This window comes from Oncorhynchus tshawytscha, linkage group LG25 (assembly GCF_018296145.1).
Source record: "Oncorhynchus tshawytscha isolate Ot180627B linkage group LG25, Otsh_v2.0, whole genome shotgun sequence".
NCBI lineage: Eukaryota > Metazoa > Chordata > Actinopteri > Salmoniformes > Salmonidae > Oncorhynchus > Oncorhynchus tshawytscha.
The window spans coordinates 26895822-26915145 of record NC_056453.1 but is presented as its reverse complement, the minus strand read 5'-3'; the positions used below and the strand labels follow the sequence as shown (position 1 = coordinate 26915145).

The window sequence follows — 19324 nt, the reverse complement described above, 5'->3', positions numbered from 1 at the left end:
TGGAGACACAGGACAATGAGTTAACAGTGAGTAGACAGAAATGCTGATCCTCCCAATTAAGTAGCAATGGAAATGGAAATGGAAATGGGCATAGAGGACATGTTGCAGAGGAGCCTAAGTGAATTAAAGACAATATTGGCACAGAACAAAGGTTTGAGCACTCTCTGCCTCTCTCTCTCTCTCTCTGCCTCTCTCTCTCTCTCTGCCTCTCTCTCTCTGCTCTCTCTTCACTCTCTCCAGACACAAATAACATTGTGCAACATCTTTGCCAGTTCGGCCACATGTATTTGCCAACTAAGGCATTGTAGTATGCCAATGCATATTTTGGACCAGCTGCCATTGTAAAGGAATACTGAGCAGTTGCATGTCATGCTTAAAGGGGTAAACCATACTAGTACCAGCAACAGCCTAACCAAATATGTAATATTCGTATCCTTACAAATGTCCTGTAAAATTGTCGATGTACTGTATTACAGATGATTATCAGTCATATAGAAGTAAAAAATAGCATTATGGATGTATCACACAACAAGTGTAGGTTGAGGTTCCTGCCTTCATCATTACTCTGTTTGAAAGCTCTGTCACTGAGACCAAATGTGACTTGCAAATAAATGCCCCCCTCTCGATAAATGGTGGTCTGGGGGTGCATTGTGCCACTGTCACGACATGAGAAAAAATCATGCCATCTGCCTGTAGGCTTTGGTATGGGCATCAACACAGGCAGTGACAGGTGGTAGTGTTAGCCAATGCATTTCAGGCACAAGGCATTGCTTTGGGAATCACTTCAGCATACAGAAGTCTTTGTACTTTATAGTCTACGCTACAGTATGTGTGGCTGTCGCATTCTCCACTAGAGCCTCGTTTGTTTTCTCACACTCACCACCAATAGCATTGGGCCAGTAACCAAAAGGTCGCTGGTTCGAATCCTCAAGCTGGCAAGGTGGAACATTCTGCCGTTCTGCCCTTGAGCAAGGCAGTTAACCCCCCAACAACACCTACTCCCCAGGCACCGATGACATGGACATCAATTAAGGCAGCTCCCCGCACCTCTCTAATTCAGAGGGGTTGGGTTAAATGAAGAAGACACATTTCGGTTGATTGCGTTCATTTGTGCAATGGACTAGGTATTTTCCTATAAGTTATTTGAGACTTTTGACACATGGTAGTGCTGGCAGGTGTATCGAATGAGCAGTAAAAGCTTGACTGCATCAAACCCATTAGTAGATGAGCAAATAGGCAGGACACAGGGCTGGTGTGGCCAGGAAAGATGAACATGAGGTGGTTCTGTGGTAAGGTTAACTCAACTGAAGGTTTGGATGCAGTAAGCGGGTGCTCACTGAGGACAAGGATATCCAGTGCAAGGTCCCACTAGAGAAACAACATGTTCATGTGGAGCTTGAGATGTGGGTTTGACTCTGCTGACAGAGTAAATATGGGAACATTACTCCTACATACATGAATAAAACCTTTAAAAAATGTCTGCACAACATGCAGTTTTCATAGGCAAAATGAGAGATTGAGTCTGTATGATTGATATTTAGTCCATTATGAAAATTACACAGCTATAACAGGGATAGGGAGTACTTAGTAAGTATGTCCATGGGTCTGAAATGTCATCCTATTGGTTTACATCATTATCCTAGTAAAATCACTGCGGTGATGCGTATGCACATTAGGACAACCCCCCCATGGATTACAGTATATTACAGTATCTTTTATTACAGTATAATGTATAACAATATATTATGTCAAATATTTCTGATAGAAAGGCTTTAGAATCAATCCAGCTCCATTTCACTTTATTGAATGTCACATACGTTATCTACAATATGTTCCTATTATAAACACTGTACCACAGTATTTTCAGTCATTTCAGACCTATTAATGTCAAAAAGGTGCAAGTCTGATTCCGTGCCAGAAAGACTGACATTTGATTTCAAAACCTACATAATCTGAATACCATTTAGTGTGTACATTACTGTAACTGTTGAATCAGTGTCTTCCCACTTGGCACAGATGTCAATTCAACTTCTATTCCACGTTGGTTCAACGTAATTTCGTTGAAAGGATGTGGAAACAGTGTTGATTCAACCAGTGTGTGCCCGGTGGGATACTTTTGTGGTAAACACAGCCAACACAGTAATCTTTTCAATCTGAATGATTAATCAATCCTAATAAAAATGTATCTCTTACAGAATATGTACCATTATATGTTTATGTGGAACTCTCCCATGTGGTTGTTTGTTGCCTGACAGAATACCTTACATCCTAGTTTAAATATGAGCTATAAAGGCAGGATTATGGGAGAGTAGTATATGCAGTGGATTGTGAATGCTTTTGAGGCTCCTCTTACTGATGTCTTCAGTAGCAGAAGACTTCTTAAAATCCTTAATCCTATGCTATCAGTTCATGGTGTGGGATAGAAATCATTTATCATAGTGTGCTGAAAATGTGGGAAAACTCTTCTCAGGATGGAATTCTTAATCAAGGGAATAAAACAATTCTATTCCATAAAAAAATATTTATTATGCATAGTATTTTTGATATGACTTTTGTTTACTGGATTGCCTTTGTAGAAACCTGTATGAATCTGTCTTTGGAAATCCCTGCATCTAAGGCAGTCATGCTGTATTTTGCTATTAAGTTTGAAAGTCTACTGGATTACATTAGTGGTTTTTGAAACAATTTCTGCAGTGTGAGGCACCCTTTGGCCTGAAGCCTACTTAGATGTATCTCTCTCTCACAGGCTGGGTTTGAGGAATTGGTGAGCTACAATAGTTACAAACTATACAGGATGAAGTGCCTAAATGTAACAACTTGTAGCACGGTCAACCTGGCCTGTACATTCAGTGCAAGAACAATAATGTAAAAATCTACTGTATTTATTCAGCAAACGAAACTAGTTAATTTGGCTCCTTTTTAAGACCCAACATTTTCCTTATCTCTTAGAGACATTAGAGAGGACATGAGAATCTTCCTTTTAGCTAAATAGCTTTTTAGAAATGGTCTAACCCAAACAGTCTTCCTTACGTGGTTAATTGGGCCTGAATTTAGACTGCTGTTTAGAGACATTTTCTCACTCCAGTAAATGTGCTTGCTACAAGTTTGCCAAGAAAAATAGGTCTGACTCTCTCTCACACGAATAACAGCTGATAATTTTATTACACCTTATGGATCATCAGCTTTTAATTGAAAGGGAGTCACGCCTGTCTATTCTCTATTAATTGGCTCTAAATGCTAGAGTTCCCTGTCTGGAAGACTGTCTAAGTCAGTCTTAAGGGAGGACCGCCTTACCCGAGGTGTGTTTAATCTTACACATTGCCAATTTAGTTAAATGAGAAGGTAAGATTTTCAGTCACCAAGTTGGCCTTGACTTGATTAACATGCATGGAAACTAGTATGTCAATGTCGATGAGTGGGCTTGACCTAAACAAGGTTATAGCTGTCGGCTTGCATAAGCAGGAATTAATTGTGTTTCATCTGACATGTTCGAGACAAGACAATGGCTGTTTTCATCCACGATAGTGTTGTAACATATTATATTAATGAACCATTTCTTCAAGCCCAAAAAGTGGTATTCTTGTTTCGATGACATTATGGTTACTGTCATGTTGAATAGAAGTTGATTGCAGCCCTAGGGTTGACAGTGACCTACAATCCAAATCACAAAGACTGGAAAGAAATGTTGGTTCATATGCAGGCATACGCGTTTTGCTTTTTTAGAGTACAAAATAACTATGCACAAAAGAGCTCCATACTGTCAAAGTACTGTAATTAACTTTAAAAAAAAAATCATAGTCGTTTAAAAGTAAGACTCAATTTACAAGTAATGTGTGATTTTGATGCTGTCAAATAAAAATAACATTCTGAGGCAGGTTTTGAAGTGGGCGAGTGATGCTTTGACTGCAGCTCCATCATCCGTGTCTCTGTCTCTCTCCCTGTCACCAGGCCCTATCCAGAGAATGCCAGCCACAGCCACTTGCATGGACTTCTTCCAGCTCTTTGTGCCCGACAACGCCATCCAAAACATGGTGACGCAGACCAACATGTACGCCAAGAAGTACCAGGAGCGCTTCGGCAGCGACGAGGGCTGGCGGAACGTGACGGCGGCCGAGATGAAGGCCTTCCTGGGCTTTGTGACTTCCACCAGCGTTCACCGCTGTGAGTCAGTGCTCAGCATCTGGAGCAGCGGCTTCTTCAGCAATCGCAGCATTGCACTCAAGATGAGCCAGGCGCGCTTTGAGAAGATCCTCAAGTACTTCCACATCGTGGCCTTCCGCTCCAGCCACAGCAGCCATGGCCTCTACAAGATCCAGCCCTTCCTGGACTCACTGCAGCAGTCGTTCGGCTGCAGCACCTTCCGCCCCTCTCAGACTCAGGTATGGCGCTGGGCTGCTGTGTGAACTGTTTAGCTTTGGACATGTTTAGTACAGATGACTAGGGGTTGGAGCCAAAAATATTTATTTTCCCCAATTTCTTTTGATCTGTTACACTGTTACGACCAGCAGAATAATGTTCTGAACCGGTCTAACCAAAAAAAGGTATGATTTATATAGTTCCTTTTTTAACCTGTGAAATACACAATTTTTTTATAGTTGGCTCATTCATTTACTTCACCAATCAGTGTGGATAGAGGAGGCAAGATAGTTGTTTACATGTGTGATGGGCAGACAAGTGTAGCCTATGGCGCAAGATGTGACTGAAATGTTGCAGGTGGGGAGAGTGCAAGAGTGGGTTGAGGAGGAGGCGCTGGGCATCTTGTTATGACATGCATTATCTGAATTAGGACCACAGAATTATACCTAGGAGGGGCGGCTTCTAGGGAGGAACTTTGAATGTCCTTTGAGCTAGCTAGCTAACAAGCTAGAGCTAGCTACCTATATAGCTTGTGTGTGCAGAGGGGCACCAGAATTAAAAACACATCTTACTTTTTGTAGTTAATAAATTCAATGTGAAATGTGATAACTAGGCCTATAGTATCTTTAACTAGCATTGAAAATTAATCCATTGTTCTCAAGCGAATTAATCTCTCCCTATCTTCTGAATTACACTTGTAACGTCAGTACAGTAGGGGAGGGGCATGTAGCCTAAATATGCACACACACTAGCAAAGATTTTCAGCATTCAGGCAGACACTGGAATATTTTTCTGATTGACAGAGTGAGGGCTTTGCATAGGTGTTTTGTTGGTGTTTTTTTGTGGAACTAGAAAAAAATGCCTGGAACATAAAATAATGTTATTAAGCAGTTCTCATGCTTTTTTTTGTAACAGTATTTTGATTGGAATTTCACAATTTTCACCCATATTAAGAGATACAACAACGGAGACAAAGCACACAGAACAAAAACAAGAAAAACAGCACCCACTTACACATATCTACGTGCATATATATACACATACATACATACACATACATATACCCATGCATATACACACACATACGCATACATACGCGCACACATACACACACATACATACGTACACCATTTTCCTCTTCCCGCTCCGTGCTTCTCTCACCCCATCACCATCATTGCGTCTCTCAATACATACATTTTAAACAAACTTACAAACAGAAATTAAACAAAAAAGCTCAGTTTAAACCAAGAGGTTAGGTTCCACACATGGAACGTACAGTGTAGTTCTGAAATACATAGATCCCCGCCATTCTAAGAGAATCCTTGCAGCATAATAGCTGATACCTCAGGTTCTAGGTAATTTAGATAAGGTTCCCATACTTTGTAGAACTGGTCTGTTTTAGAATGCAATGTACATGTCAGATATTCCAGAGGCACCCATTCAAATAGTATCTTATGCCAATCTTTAATAGAAGGAACCTTATCACTAATCCACTGTAAAAGGATGTTTTTCCTCGCTGCGAAGGTAAGGATGTTGTAAAGCCTCCTTTTACCCACAGAAGTAACATGCCTACTAGGGAGACCTAACAGTAAAGAAACTGGGTCCAATTCTAGATCAACCCCTAGGATCTTTTCAATTTCTTGCAGAACACCAGACCAGTATCTTTGTATTTTGGTACATGACCATAAACAATGTGTTAGGGTGCCTGTATCAGTTTTGCATTTAAGACACTGAGGGGAAGAGGAAGTGGGGCTAAAAGCATGTCTGCGATTTGGGGATATATGCAATCTGTGTATTATTCTTAATTGGATTGCTCTATCTCCAAATGTACATCTTACATATAGATATTGTTTTTGCATATCTCCAAATGTCCTCCCACATCTCTTCGTCAATAGTACAGACAATTCTTTCTCCCACACTTGTTTCACCCTCTGTGTGTTGACAGCAGAAAAGGACCTTAAAGTATCATAAAACAGACTTACAGACATTTTCCTTTGTGCGAAAAAAAACATTCTTTCAATGAGTGAGCAGGGGAGAAGTAAATATTCATTATGGAAATGTTCTGCCCTTGTAAAGTACCATTTAATTATAACAAAGCGACCAAATTTATCTTTCACACAATTCAAGACCTTAAGTGGTAAGTTCTTTTTCACCAGAATTGCTACACCTCTACTTCTGGATGTAAATGATGAGAAAAACACTTGACCAAACCACCCTTGTTGTAATTTCAGGTGCTCCTTATCATCCAAATGAGTTTCTTGCAACAGGGCAATATCAATATTTTATTTTTTTCAAAAAAGACAGTACTTTCTTCCTTTTAATGGGGTTATGGTTGTACATATACATATCCATGTACATACACGCAGTCTGTTACCTGCCATTGTATCTTGACCATTCAATATCCAGACTGGATCCTACTGTAAAAGTGGGGTGGTACCTTTTTCCATGTGTTGAACTCTCCTCTATCTCACTGAGCATAAACAAAAAATATGAACCCTGAACTCGAACTATACTAAACCCAAAAATTAAACATGTAAAGATCCAAAAGGGGGTTTTCCCACTAGCTAACATGCAGGGGATTTCAACTCTCCAATGTAGACTCTTAAGTCCGCATTGCCGCTCAATAGCCTCATCCTTTATATGTATGGAAAAGAAAATCAATAGAAGAAGATTGAGGCTCTTCCACCTAAAACCAAGCCTGGGCACCAATATGGATTCACACATATCTCAGTCTGAGCTATAGCGGCTATTACTTTAGCAAGAAAAATAATAAAGCTACGAATATTACTGAGCCGGAGTACGTGAGGACTCACGCCACTGTTTCACCAAAAATAAACAAAGTTATTCAATGCTGTGGAGGTGCAGCTTAAAGTTATTTACCCGAGAGAGTCAATAAACGCAGCAGCCTCTTCAGGTGTGTAGAGCTTTTTTTTCCGGGAGTCCCACAACACGAATATTGCATCTGCGTCCTCGATTATCCAAGTCGTGAATGTGCTCCGCCATTTCGCGCACCTGTTTCTCAAGTGCTTTTATCTTAGCGCCCATAGATGTAGTTGAAGTTTCCACTGCAGCAATTCTTCCTTCCGCCTCAACAACACGTTTCACAACCCTCTGTATTTCAGCTGAATGGCCTGCTATTGCTTCCAAGACCGTTCTTATCTTAGCATCGATCACTTTAGTAATGTTATCAGTCATCTTTTGAATCATCAGGTCCATTGTGCCTGGATCCGCAAGGGTGTTAGCTTCGCTAACGTTAGCTAGCTCCTCATGCACATCCACAGGGGTGGTGGTTTTGGTCGACTTCTTAGTAGTACTATTGGGCATGTTGTCGGAGATTTTTGCGAAATAGTCGTCAAGACTCATTATATGGTAACTTATTTAGCCAATTCTACCACTTTTTCAAGCTAGGAGATTAATGTAAGAATATAAATTTACGAATGCCATGAGAGCTCGCTGAAACACTGTGTTCTCTCTACGGTGCCATTTTGTCCCCCCCAGTTCTCATGCTTTTAAAATAATGGTTCTGTTCCAGAACAGTATGAATCACTTTCGTTCCCGGTTCTGATTCTGTTCCTTGAAAAAGGTTTGTTATTTTCCAGTTTTCAGTTCTGTTCCCTGAACCGGTTGCAACACCTGCAGATGACAGGTACATTATATAGAGTTAAATTAACCATTTTAGATCATAACACCTTTTAGATAATACACATCAGTTATTGTATATTACAGTTCAGTATCCTGCACTGTAAATATTTACAACACAAACAGACACAGGATATTACAGCTTGGTGTACCCAGCTCTGGGTACATTTAGAACAGACTCAAAATACAACAGTGTTCTTCAGATGGGTAGGTTGTCTTTTGGACAAACATTCCTGGAACAATAGTACATTGTGTCCATGTTTGTCCTAGTTTAGAAGAGACTCACAGTTAATATTCAGCTTCCAAAGCAGTGTTCTGTGAAGAGTAAACTTGTTTTCTGTCTAATTAAACTCTATTCAAATGTTAATCTCACATCTGGCAGCAGCTGAATAACATGTATTTGGGTTGTCTAATCAAGAGGGATTGGTTCAGATTAAGTTCAGAAACAAGCCAATGCACACTGAATATCCTTGCTGCATTTTGAATTGATTGACATGAGCCAATTTGCAACCTCCCATGAAGATTCCACCATCTCTTTCAGAACCTTGGCAATGTGAACTTTTCTGAAAGGAGGACAACCTGTCTGTGTTTCTGTGCCAGGAAGAAGTGGGCTGGGAGGAAGAAGTGGGCTGGGAGGATACGAAGTTGAAATTCTGTCGACCTTGCAGAAATAATTACATGTGATTGCCACTGTGTCAGGCCATGGCAGGGATTTCTCATACCTGTCCTCTGTTCTACTTCAGTTTTAAGTTACTGCTTTAACACAGACATCCCAATATAACAACCAATATGACAATCAAATTAACAACTCATATAACAACCAATATAAATCACGGGGTGGCAGGTAGCCTAGTGGTTAGAGCGTTGGGCCAGTAACCGAAAGGGATCTGGATTGAATCCCCGAGCTGACAAGGTAAAAAAAAAAAAAAATCAGTCGTTCTGCCCCTGAGCAAGGCAATTAACCCATTGTTCCCCGGGCGCCGAAGACATGGATGTCGATTATGGCAGCCCCCGCACCTCTCTGATTCCGAAGGGTTGGGTTAAATGCGGAAGACACATTTCAGTTGAATGCATTCAGTTGTACAACTGACTTTCCCAATATGACAACCAATATTACATTGTTGGAGAGGTGGCATTGTTGGAGAGGTGGCATCCTATGACAGTGCCACGTTGAAAGTCAGTTAGCTCTTCAGTAAGGCCATTCTACTGCCAATGTTTGTCTATGGTGATTGCATGGCTGTGTGCTCCATTGTATACACCTGTCCGCAACAGGTGTGGCTGAAATAGCCCAATTCACTCATTTGAAGCGGTGTCCATACTTGTGTATATAGAGTGTATCTTAGATTCATTCTGAGTATTTTGTGGAAGTAATACTGGCTTTGTTCCTATGGTATCCCATGGGAGACAAACATCAATAACTGCCACATCGAACCACATCCCCAAGACAGATATCTAGTTTTTCTTAATGAGCAACAGAGAAACAGGTTGAATCGGTGCATTCATTCGCTCTTTAACCTCTGGGGTAGGGGGCAGTATTTTGACATCCGGATGAAAAGCGTGCCCAAAGTAAACTGCTTGTCAGCTAGGATATGCATATAATTTGTAGATCTGGATAAAAAAAACACAAGTTTCTAAAACTGTTAAAATAATGTCTGAGAGTATAACAGAACTGATATGGCCGGTCGAAACCCCGAGGACAAACCATCCCCAATATGTTTTTTTTTTTTTTTTTTTTTTCCCCCAGCCTACCACTGCTTTCAATAACTGTCATGTTTATTATGAGGTGAAATCCTCCCAGATTGCAGTACCTAGGGCTTCCACTAGATGTCAAGTCTTTAGAAAGAGTTTCAGGCTGGGTTTTGGAAAAATTTGCTAGAATTTGTCGTTTTTCTAAGTGGCTCCCATTTTGGCTGTAGTGTTTTCATGCGCGCGGATGTAAAGACTAACGATTCTCCGTCTTAAATTTTATAATTTTATTTCCGTATTAGGGTAGCTGAGGTTAGATTATAAACGTTGTTTGGAGAAGTTAATTGGTAACGTTTGGGATTAATTTTGTATGCATTTTGAAGGAGGGAAACCTGTGGATTATTTAATGAAGCGCACCTACTAAACTGAGTTTTTGGGGTTATCAAGAAGGACTTTATCGAACAAAAGGACCATTTGTGATGTAACTGGGACCTTTTGGAGTGCCAACAGAAGAAGATCTTCAAAGGTAAGGCTTTTATTATATCGCTATTTCTGACTTTCGTGGCGCACCTGCCTGGTTGAAAAATGTTTTTCATGCTTTTGTATGCAGAGCGCTGTCCTCGGATAATCGCATGGTGTGCTTTCGCCATAAAGCCTTTTTGAAATCTAAGACAGAGGCTGGATTAACAAGAGGTTAAAATGTATTTTGATGTGTGACACTTGTATTTTCATGAATGTTAAATATTTATATTTCTGTAATTTGAATTTCACGCTCAGCAATTTCACCGGATGTTGTCGAGGTGGGTCACTAGCAGAACGCCTGCACCAGAAAGGTTAAAAACCCGCTGTATGTAAAATATGCTAAGCTTGGAAAATAAATAAATGTAACTCTGGATGACAACATAATGATGTTTGTTTCCAACATTAGGGCTGTTTTCCTAACGAAGTTAAATCTGCTTCGTGTTTTGTTTCCTTGCCACGATTCTAACGAGTATCGTGATACTGGTATCGTCCCGGCCCCAACACTTGTATCTGAGAATAACTCTAGGATGCGCCCAATGTGTCAGTCAAGAAGTAGTGTATTCTCAGCTATATACACAGTGTACAGGAGGCTGACAGAGTTTTCCTCAGCGTGCTCCCTGGTGATCAGGCATTGCGCGTTGCATGTAAATTCCCTGTCAGACTTGGCGGATCAAAGCAGGGCACTGCTACCTCCCGAAGCTGACAGGAGAGGAGTTCTGAGAGGGCATTTCCCTTCCCCTCTGCTCTGCTTCACTCCCAGGAGTTTAAATGGAAATGAGGCAGACTCCCACAGTCAGAGCTGAGGGATTGGGAATGCACCTTCACACCACAGCCTCTGTCCTAGAGGTCAGGGCTCCAAGGCTGGAGTCTGGACACAGCATAGCACTGATGACAGCCTCAGTATCTCAGCTCAGATAAGGGTGTTTCTCTCTCTCTCTGGTTTTCTTGTTTTTTTTCTCTCTGTGTGTGTGTGTACAATCCAACAGGCACTGTACAAAACCTTTTTATCATTTGCCAATGCAAATACTTTCACCCAGACATTCATTTTCTTATTATCTTCACTTACTGCCCAGTACCATCTAGTCCAGTAGCTGTGAAGGTATGATGTAAAACATACCCTCCATAGCTCCACAGTGGGATGTGCTGCTAACATGTCTCTGATTGGGCTGCCTCTGCCAGGGACTCTGATCAGCACAGACTAGTGGTGGATGTCCTGTCTGAAAAATGAATGCATTTTCCCTGGCTGTGATGAAGAAAAATTGTCTACCCAAAATGTTCCATGTACTGTTTTTTTCTGTCTGTGAAGCCTACCTTCTTCAGCTTCTGCCTTTTACAGATTTACAGTAGGATCTTAATTTGAGCCAGTTTGCTACAGCAGAAAATGAATCTTGCAGCAACAGGAAATTTTATTTAGTATGTGGATTATAATTAATGGACATTTTTGTAGGGGTTGTTACATTTTTCGTAAAGTGGGGGGACGTACACTACACGTTTTACATTTCCTGCATTGCAGGAAAGTTCTCCTGCAAAAGGGTGATCAAATGAAGATCCTACATCTGTTTAATAAGCATAACAAAAGCCTTTATAGGCAAAGTTTCTACTTTAAGATGGAAGGAACGGTGCATGTCAGAGGATAGTGCCTTCCGGTGCATCTCTGGCATAGCAGGGGTTCTTTGGAAGATACATAAAAATTGCTGCGCTTTGTGGCATTAACAATTCTGCTTAGCTAGCTGTACATTTTTTTTCTCTCACTCATTAACGTAGACAACACAAACAACTCTGTTTAGAGATCTAGCAAATTAAGAAGGTCTGGGAAATAGGTGTACCTTTTTGTTTCCATCGCTATCTTCTCAGACACTGTATTTCCCTCAGGTAATGCTTGTCAAACTGCCACTGATCTTAGCTAATGCAGTAGCTGTCAGCAAGAGACAGAGAGAAGACTGATAGAATTCATCTGTATCATGGCTTCCACTGAGATTAAGTCATTGGTGTTGAGAAATGGGTTTGATAGACATCCAGCCCCCACAGGCCAAAGACCAATAGAGCATAACAGATGGTTGTAATTTACCAGTAGAGCACTTAGTAGAAGGTTATGAAGGACAGGTCTATAGCCAGGCAGCAGGGAAAAGTCAGGCAACACACATCTAAACAGAATGTGTTCACCTGTCACTGACTTCACCCGTGCAGGAATAACTGAATTCTTTTAGAAATCCTTTTGTGAATATTTTGGGGGGATTTTCAGGAGACCTGTGGATAGCTATGAACAGTTGCTGTTTGTTTCCAACTGAATAGTTGTCTCAAACTCCTCTTGTCAACGTTGTAAAAAAGATAGACTTCTTTGACTCCCTGTAAAGAAGCCAGGTGTTTGTTTTATCATCACAACAAATCGATAGGGGTGAAAATCAACCTGGAACAACCTGGAACAAATCACACCTTACCTACAGTGCTCTATCTGATACACACACTCACTTCTGTTGCAGGTCTGAAATCCCTGCTCCCTCATGAGTTCTGGCTCTCCTGCAGACCGTGCAGATATTCTAGGTACTTCTTCTCAGTCAGGTGGTGTGTCTGTGTGGCTCCCCAGTGGTAGATGTGAGTTAATTAACAGAGAGGTAGCAGGCAGTATATATACAGTATTGGTTTGCCTGTTCTGCTCTGGGCTAAACAAACACCACCTGTGCCTCGTTGTGTCTCCTTGGTCCCGTTGGGAAATCACGATGGCAACGCATGCCTGGGTCCTCCATCCACTTTGATATCCTACATTTTTGTGATAAGATGCTACCTAGCCTTAGTCTGTAGTCCACACACATGCATCTTATACAGTACAATCAGTCAGAAGCCGCTGCCATGGTGCCATCCCTGGTTATATACCTGCTCTTGGCTGAATGGACGCCTTTAAATATGAACTGTATATTCCCACTGTTCCATAGGTGCTCCATGAGCCTCTGATTGATGAGGACCCGGTGTTCATCACCACCTGTACGGAGAGAGAGCTGAGGAAGAGGAGGAAGAGGAAATTCAGTCTGTGGGTCCGCCAATGCACATCCACTGGCTTCATCTGTCAGGTACAGTGTGTGTGTGTGTGTTTATGTAAATGAGACAAAGGGAGATGGTGAGAGCAGTGGAGAAAGAAATGAGGGGAGGGACTGTACTGTAACCTCTTGGATTTATACTCTTATATCCGGGAGCTAGTGCTTTGCCAACTTTGTGACAGACTGTGCACCTTCAATTACCCCCTGTGCAACCTCACCGGGAATTGCACAAGACTGCCTGCCATTCGTCTAGACTCTAGAATACGACAGGACTAGTGCAATCAGACCATGCCCTTCCCACTCACTCAGACTGCTGAGAGATTCAGGCAAACTGTGTGATTGGATGACTGATATGGGACCATCCCAGTGCCTCAATCAGTCTCCAGACCCAATGTTCTGTTGTTGTTTCCCAGGAGTTAGGCTTTTACAAGCCGATCGGTTTCTTTTGGCTCTGAATTGTCTTCTTTTATGGCAGAAATGTGCCATAGGGAGAAGAGAGAAAACAAAGTGAAAAGTTAGAGTGAATCAATGGGATTCCATTAGTGCAATGCCTAGTCACTGCTTGGAAAATAAAGTGCCAGTCCACTTAGTATAATTGCTCTCTGCTCTTGGTGGGTGTATAACCAAATGACTGCTGCCCCAAGCCTCAAACAGACCCAGGAAGGCATGAGAATTAATGGATATGCACTCCCGTCCCGGTTGGTGGGAAGAATAATTCATATATTATGTATTTTTCATTTGTAATTTGCAAGACAACGACTGTTAATGTCTAATCTATTACTAAACAACAGGGTTCATAGTGTAAATGATAAATTACATTGTGTGATGATAACTAGTGTATCAATCAATTTGTCTGATCAGAGTAATATTTACATGTAAATTGTAATCAATGGAGGTAAGCCAGGCCAGTGATACAGATTGTAGGAGCCACTTCAAGGTCGCTAATTGGAACACTTGGAATGATAGCTGCTACACAGATCATTCCTGAGGTAATGTATGTATTGATTTCGATATGTCAGTGTATGACATTATCGTTGTTTTGACTGTCTGTATCTTTCTTCCAGATCTATGTGCATCTAAAGGAGGGCCAGGGTCCTGATGGGTTGGCCACCCTGAAGATCAAGCCTCAGCTCCACAGTATGGTGGCCAAACAGCTGTGTCAGAACCTCTCAGGCCGCAACAGCATCATCTTCACCGGACCCAGCATCACCAGCCTCAACCTGTACCAGGAGTTTGAGAAACAGGGTATATGCTTGTCTGTCTGTCTGTCTGTCTGTCTCTGCATCTGTCTGTGTCTGCCTGCCTGCCTGCATCTCTGTCTGTCTGCCTGTCTGTCTCTGCATCTCTGTCTGCCTGTCTGTCTCTGCATCTCTGTCTGCCTGTCTGTCTCTGCATCTCTGTCTGCCTGTCTGTCTCTGCATCTCTGCATCTCTGTCTGTCTCTGCATCTCTGTCTGTCTGTCTCTGCATCTCTGTCTGCCTGTCTGTCTGTCTGTCTCTGCATCTCTGTCTGTCTCTGCATCTCTGTCTGTCTCTGCATCTCTGCCTATCTCTGCCTGTCTGTCTCTGCATCTCTGTCTGTCTCTGCATCTCTGTCTGTCTGTCTCTGTCTGCCTGTCTGTCTCTGCATCTCTGCCTGTCTGTCTCTGCATCTCTGTCTCTGCCTGTCTGTCTCTGCATCTCTGTCTGCCTGTCTGTCTGTCTCTGCATCTCTGTCTGTCTTTCTCTGCATCTCTGTCTGTCTGTCTCTGCATCTCTGTCTGTCTCTGCATCTCTGTCTGTCTGTCTCTGCATCTCTGTCTGCCTGTCTGTCTCTGCATCTCTGTCTGTCTCTGCATCTCTGTCTGTCTCTGCATCTCTGTCTGTCTCTGCATCTCTGTCTGTCTCTGCATCTCTGTCTCTCTGCATCTCTGTCTGTCTGTCTCTGCATCTCTGTCTGTCTGTCTCTGCATCTCTGTCTCTGCATCTCTGTCTGTCTGTCTCTGTCTGCCTGTCTGTCTCTGCATCTCTGTCTCTGCCTGTCTCTGCATGTCTGTCTCTGCATCTCTGTCTGCATCTCTGTCTGCATGTCTGTCTCTGCATCTCTGTCTGCATGTCTGTCTCTGCATCTCTGTCTGCATGTCTGTCTCTGCATCTCTGTCTGCATGTCTGTCTCTGCATCTCTGTCTGCATGTCTGTCTCTGCATCTCTGTCTGCATGTCTGTCTCTGCATGTCTGTCTCTGCATCTCTGTCTGCATGTCTGTCTCTGCATGTCTGTCTCTGCATCTCTGTCTGCCTGTCTGTCTCTGCATCTCTGTCTGCCTGTCTGTCTCTGCATCTCTGTCTGCATGTCTGTCTCTGCATCTCTGTCTGCCTGTCTGTCTCTGCATCTCTGTCTGCCTGTCTGTCTCTGCATCTCTGTCTGCATGTCTGTCTCTGCATGTCTGTCTGCCTGTCTGTCTCTGCATCTCTGTCTGCCTGTCTGTCTCTGCATCTCTTTCTGCATGTCTGTCTCTGCATCTCTGTCTGCCTGTCTGTCTCTGCAACTCTTTCTGCCTGTCTGTCTCTGCATCTCTTTCTGCCTGTCTGTCTCTGCAACTCTTTCTGCCTGTCTGTCTCTGCATCTCCTTTCTTTCTTTCTATAAAAAACAAACTGTTTAAATGGGTGGAGGCATTTGTCTGAAGCTTAAAAAGGATATTCAGGAGCGCCACAATGCTTATTCCACCCATACTCTACCAAGGTTTTCTAGCACACAGCTTTGATCTACTACAGTTGCTATGTTGGTATTGTTCTTCAAACTATGTGTAGGCAGGTTGCTTAGTGTTCAAACCTTCTCAAACAGCCTAATTCATACTCTTAGAGGAGGTGCTTTCACAACAATGTGATTTTTACCTCACACAAGGTAAAGTATTGGATTCTTCACACACCACAGTAAGACATCCCATTACACTACCTTTTTTGTGATTAAAAAAAATGTATTCAATTAAATCAAGCTTTGCTTTTATTAGGGATGCACGATATATCGGTAAACATATCGGAATTGGCCGATATTAGCTAAAAATGCCAACATCGGTATCGGCCCAATGTCTAGTTTAATGCCAATGTTAAAAACCGATGTCAAAGCTGCCGTGCATACCTATATAATGAATGTACATGACGTAATGACACCAGGTAAAATTTTGCTCTACACTTGCAACACAGCATCCCTAAAACTAGCCAGCTGTGTGGATTGAGCAGTCAAAGAAGTCGAGCAGTCATTTGAAAGAGTAAAAAAAAATCCAGCGAGACAACTGAAAGGCGAAATCTATTAAAGACAAGATAATGGTATTCATTGCCCTTGACAATCAAACGTTCTCTATCGTGGGTGATGTTGGCTTTCGCCGACTGGTCGAGCACCGGTACACACTACCAAGTGAGCTCTTTTTCAGATGTTGCTCTACCGGAGTTACATAGTAATAGCGCCACTGCTATTAGCTTCACGACATGCATACTATGGAACGCCGTTTGGGTCTTTGCGTGTCAAAAAAGACAGAGTAGCACTGTCAAAGCTGTACAAAAAAAGTCTGCAAACACCGGCCACGAACGACATGTTTACAATACCGCGTTGGTAATAAAGTATCATTTGTTCGGCCGCAACTTCTGGAGTGGTGAGCTTTAGCTTGAAACCCAGCTAGCACCAATACAACCAGCCTGAAAACAATGACCAGTAGAAACTGCAGTCATTTTCATTATTCTTAGCAATGATTTAGGAATCCTTGTGAGTAAGTATTGTTGTTCGCCTATTGAAATTGAACTTCACTTCATGAAAATAAATAGCTAGCCAGCTACTTAACCCTGTTTCCCAAAGCTAACATTATAAGCGTTCCGCTAGCTTCATCTGGCTAGTGAGGCTCGACCCGGACCGGGTTATGTGTTGTGAAGCTAGCCACAATAAGGATTAGGCACAATAGTGGAATTTGCGGTTTGCCTTCAAAATAAAAGTATGTCATTGACAGTGATGCAAATGAATACAAATAGTAGAATTATTCCATACTTTTATTTTGAAGGCTAACCTTAGGCTATCCTTATTGTGGCTAGCTTCACATAGATGGGTCCGACCACCATTAAATAAGAACTGCCTTAAAAATTAGGGTTATTTTAGATTGCTACATAGTCAGCTAGCTAACTATAGCTACTGAAACAGATTGTCGTTTAGAATTTTTTGGGGGGAAGAACATTGTTTACATCCATGAGCTAGCTAACTTTTTTTTAATGACCAGCACTAAGTACGCGAGACAACTTACCAGTATCATAGCGATGAATCGTTGTGACACATGAAATACGAGTGATAGTGTAATAACTACTTAATTTTGATTTTTTTTGTCATATTCAGATCCTGGTTGGTCAACAAGCTTATTTGACACGTCAAATAGTGTTATTTGACGTGCATCTTTTTTTGGCACGCAAAGACCCAAACGGCGTTCCATAGAAATAAATCCTGGTTGAGAATGAAATGACTGAAGAAATGATCAACAAAACAGCACAGCAAGTAAGTGAAAGAAATGGGTTTTGATTATGTTTTACTGGTAATGGGGACATGCGTAAATGCCAACAAAATAATTTGTGTGTGTGTGCCCCTTTTATTTAACTAGGCAAGTCCGTTAAGAACAAATTCTTATTTACAATGACGGCCTACCCCGGCCAATCCCGGATGACGCAGGCCAATTGTGCACCGCCCTATGACGGCCGGATGTGATGGAGGCTGGATTCGAACCAGGGACTGTAGTGACGCCTCTTGCAGTGCCTTAGACAGCTGTGTCCATGTGTGTGTTAACTATTTAACTGTACTAGAATGCTTAAAAGGCTGCAAAAAATGTATATCGGTATATATATTTTTTGGGGCAAGGAAAATATCAGATATCGATATCAGTCAAAAATGTCATATCGGTGCATCACCAGCTTTTATACTTACAAGACCATCAGACTTGATTGAGCTGTTTTGTCTTGTAGTAATGTGGTGCATTATATAATAACATCCTTATTTGGTCAGTACGGTGCCCAACATAACAACAGGTGGTGGTGTGTTGGACACAGTAGCTCAGATAGATAGAGCCTGTCTGCATTCCTGATTTCTGTAACTGTTAGCTTCCCTGTTTTATAATGACATAAGCTCAGAACCACTTGTGTTTCAAACATGGTCCTGTTTAATCAATTGCTTTGCTGATCAATGGACAGTTCATTACTTCTGTAAAAATAATATGTAGCTTAGTTGTTTGTACTTGTATTTATTTTTGTAATAAAGATAGTGATGCAACAATAATACACATTTACAATATCTAAAAATATATAGAGTCAAATTATATATATATATATATATCATTTGAGCGGCTTGATTTTAATAGCAGGACACCGTAAACTCCATTGTCCATCTGAAGAGTATCAATTAGGCTGTTTGAGAAGGTTTGAATCCTAAGTACTCTGCCTACACATACTGTAGTTTGAAGTACAGTACCAACATAGTTACTGTAGTAGGTCAAAGCTGTGTGTTGGTAAAACCTTGGTAGAGCATGGGTGGATTAGGTATTGTGCTCATGTGAATTTCCTTTCTTTTTCAGCTTCAGACCAATGCTTACCTCTCACTTAAAATATTGTTTTTTGGGTTTTAATTTCCATGTTTTTTATGGAAACAGTAAAAGTAAACCATAATGGCAACAGTAGTTGTTAGTATTTACACTGCTCAAAGAAAAAAAGGGAACACTAAAATAACACATCCTAGATCTGAATTAATGAAATATTCTTATTAAATACTTTTCTTTACATAGTTGAATGTGCTGACAACAAAATCACACAAAAATGATCAATGGAAATCAAATTTATCAACCCATGGAGGTCTGGATTTGGAGTCACACTCAAAATGAAAGTGGAAAAGCACACTACAGGCGGATCCAACTTTGATGTAATGTCCTTAAAACAAGTCAAAATGAGGCTCAGTAGTGTGTGTGGCCTCCACGTGCCTGTATGACCTCCCTACAAATGCCTGGGCATGCTCCTGATGAGGTGGCGGATGGTCTCCTGAGGGATCTCCCAGACCTGGACTAAAGCATCCGCCAACTCTTGGACAGTCTGTTGG

The 19324-nt window shown here is 41.6% G+C and overlaps 1 protein-coding gene across 1 annotated transcript in view; it reads left to right on the top strand.

Annotated features, from left to right (window-relative positions):
* The window catches only part of LOC112224537 (piggyBac transposable element-derived protein 5), a 32001-nt gene that overhangs the window by 1015 nt on the left and 11662 nt on the right, over nucleotides 1-19324 (top strand). The window contains exons 2-4 of the mRNA XM_024388148.1: nucleotides 3949-4379; nucleotides 13134-13268; nucleotides 14300-14480. Of these exons, the coding sequence (XP_024243916.1) occupies nucleotides 3949-4379; nucleotides 13134-13268; nucleotides 14300-14480 (747 nt within the window). The remainder of the gene's footprint in view (nucleotides 1-3948; nucleotides 4380-13133; nucleotides 13269-14299; nucleotides 14481-19324) is intronic.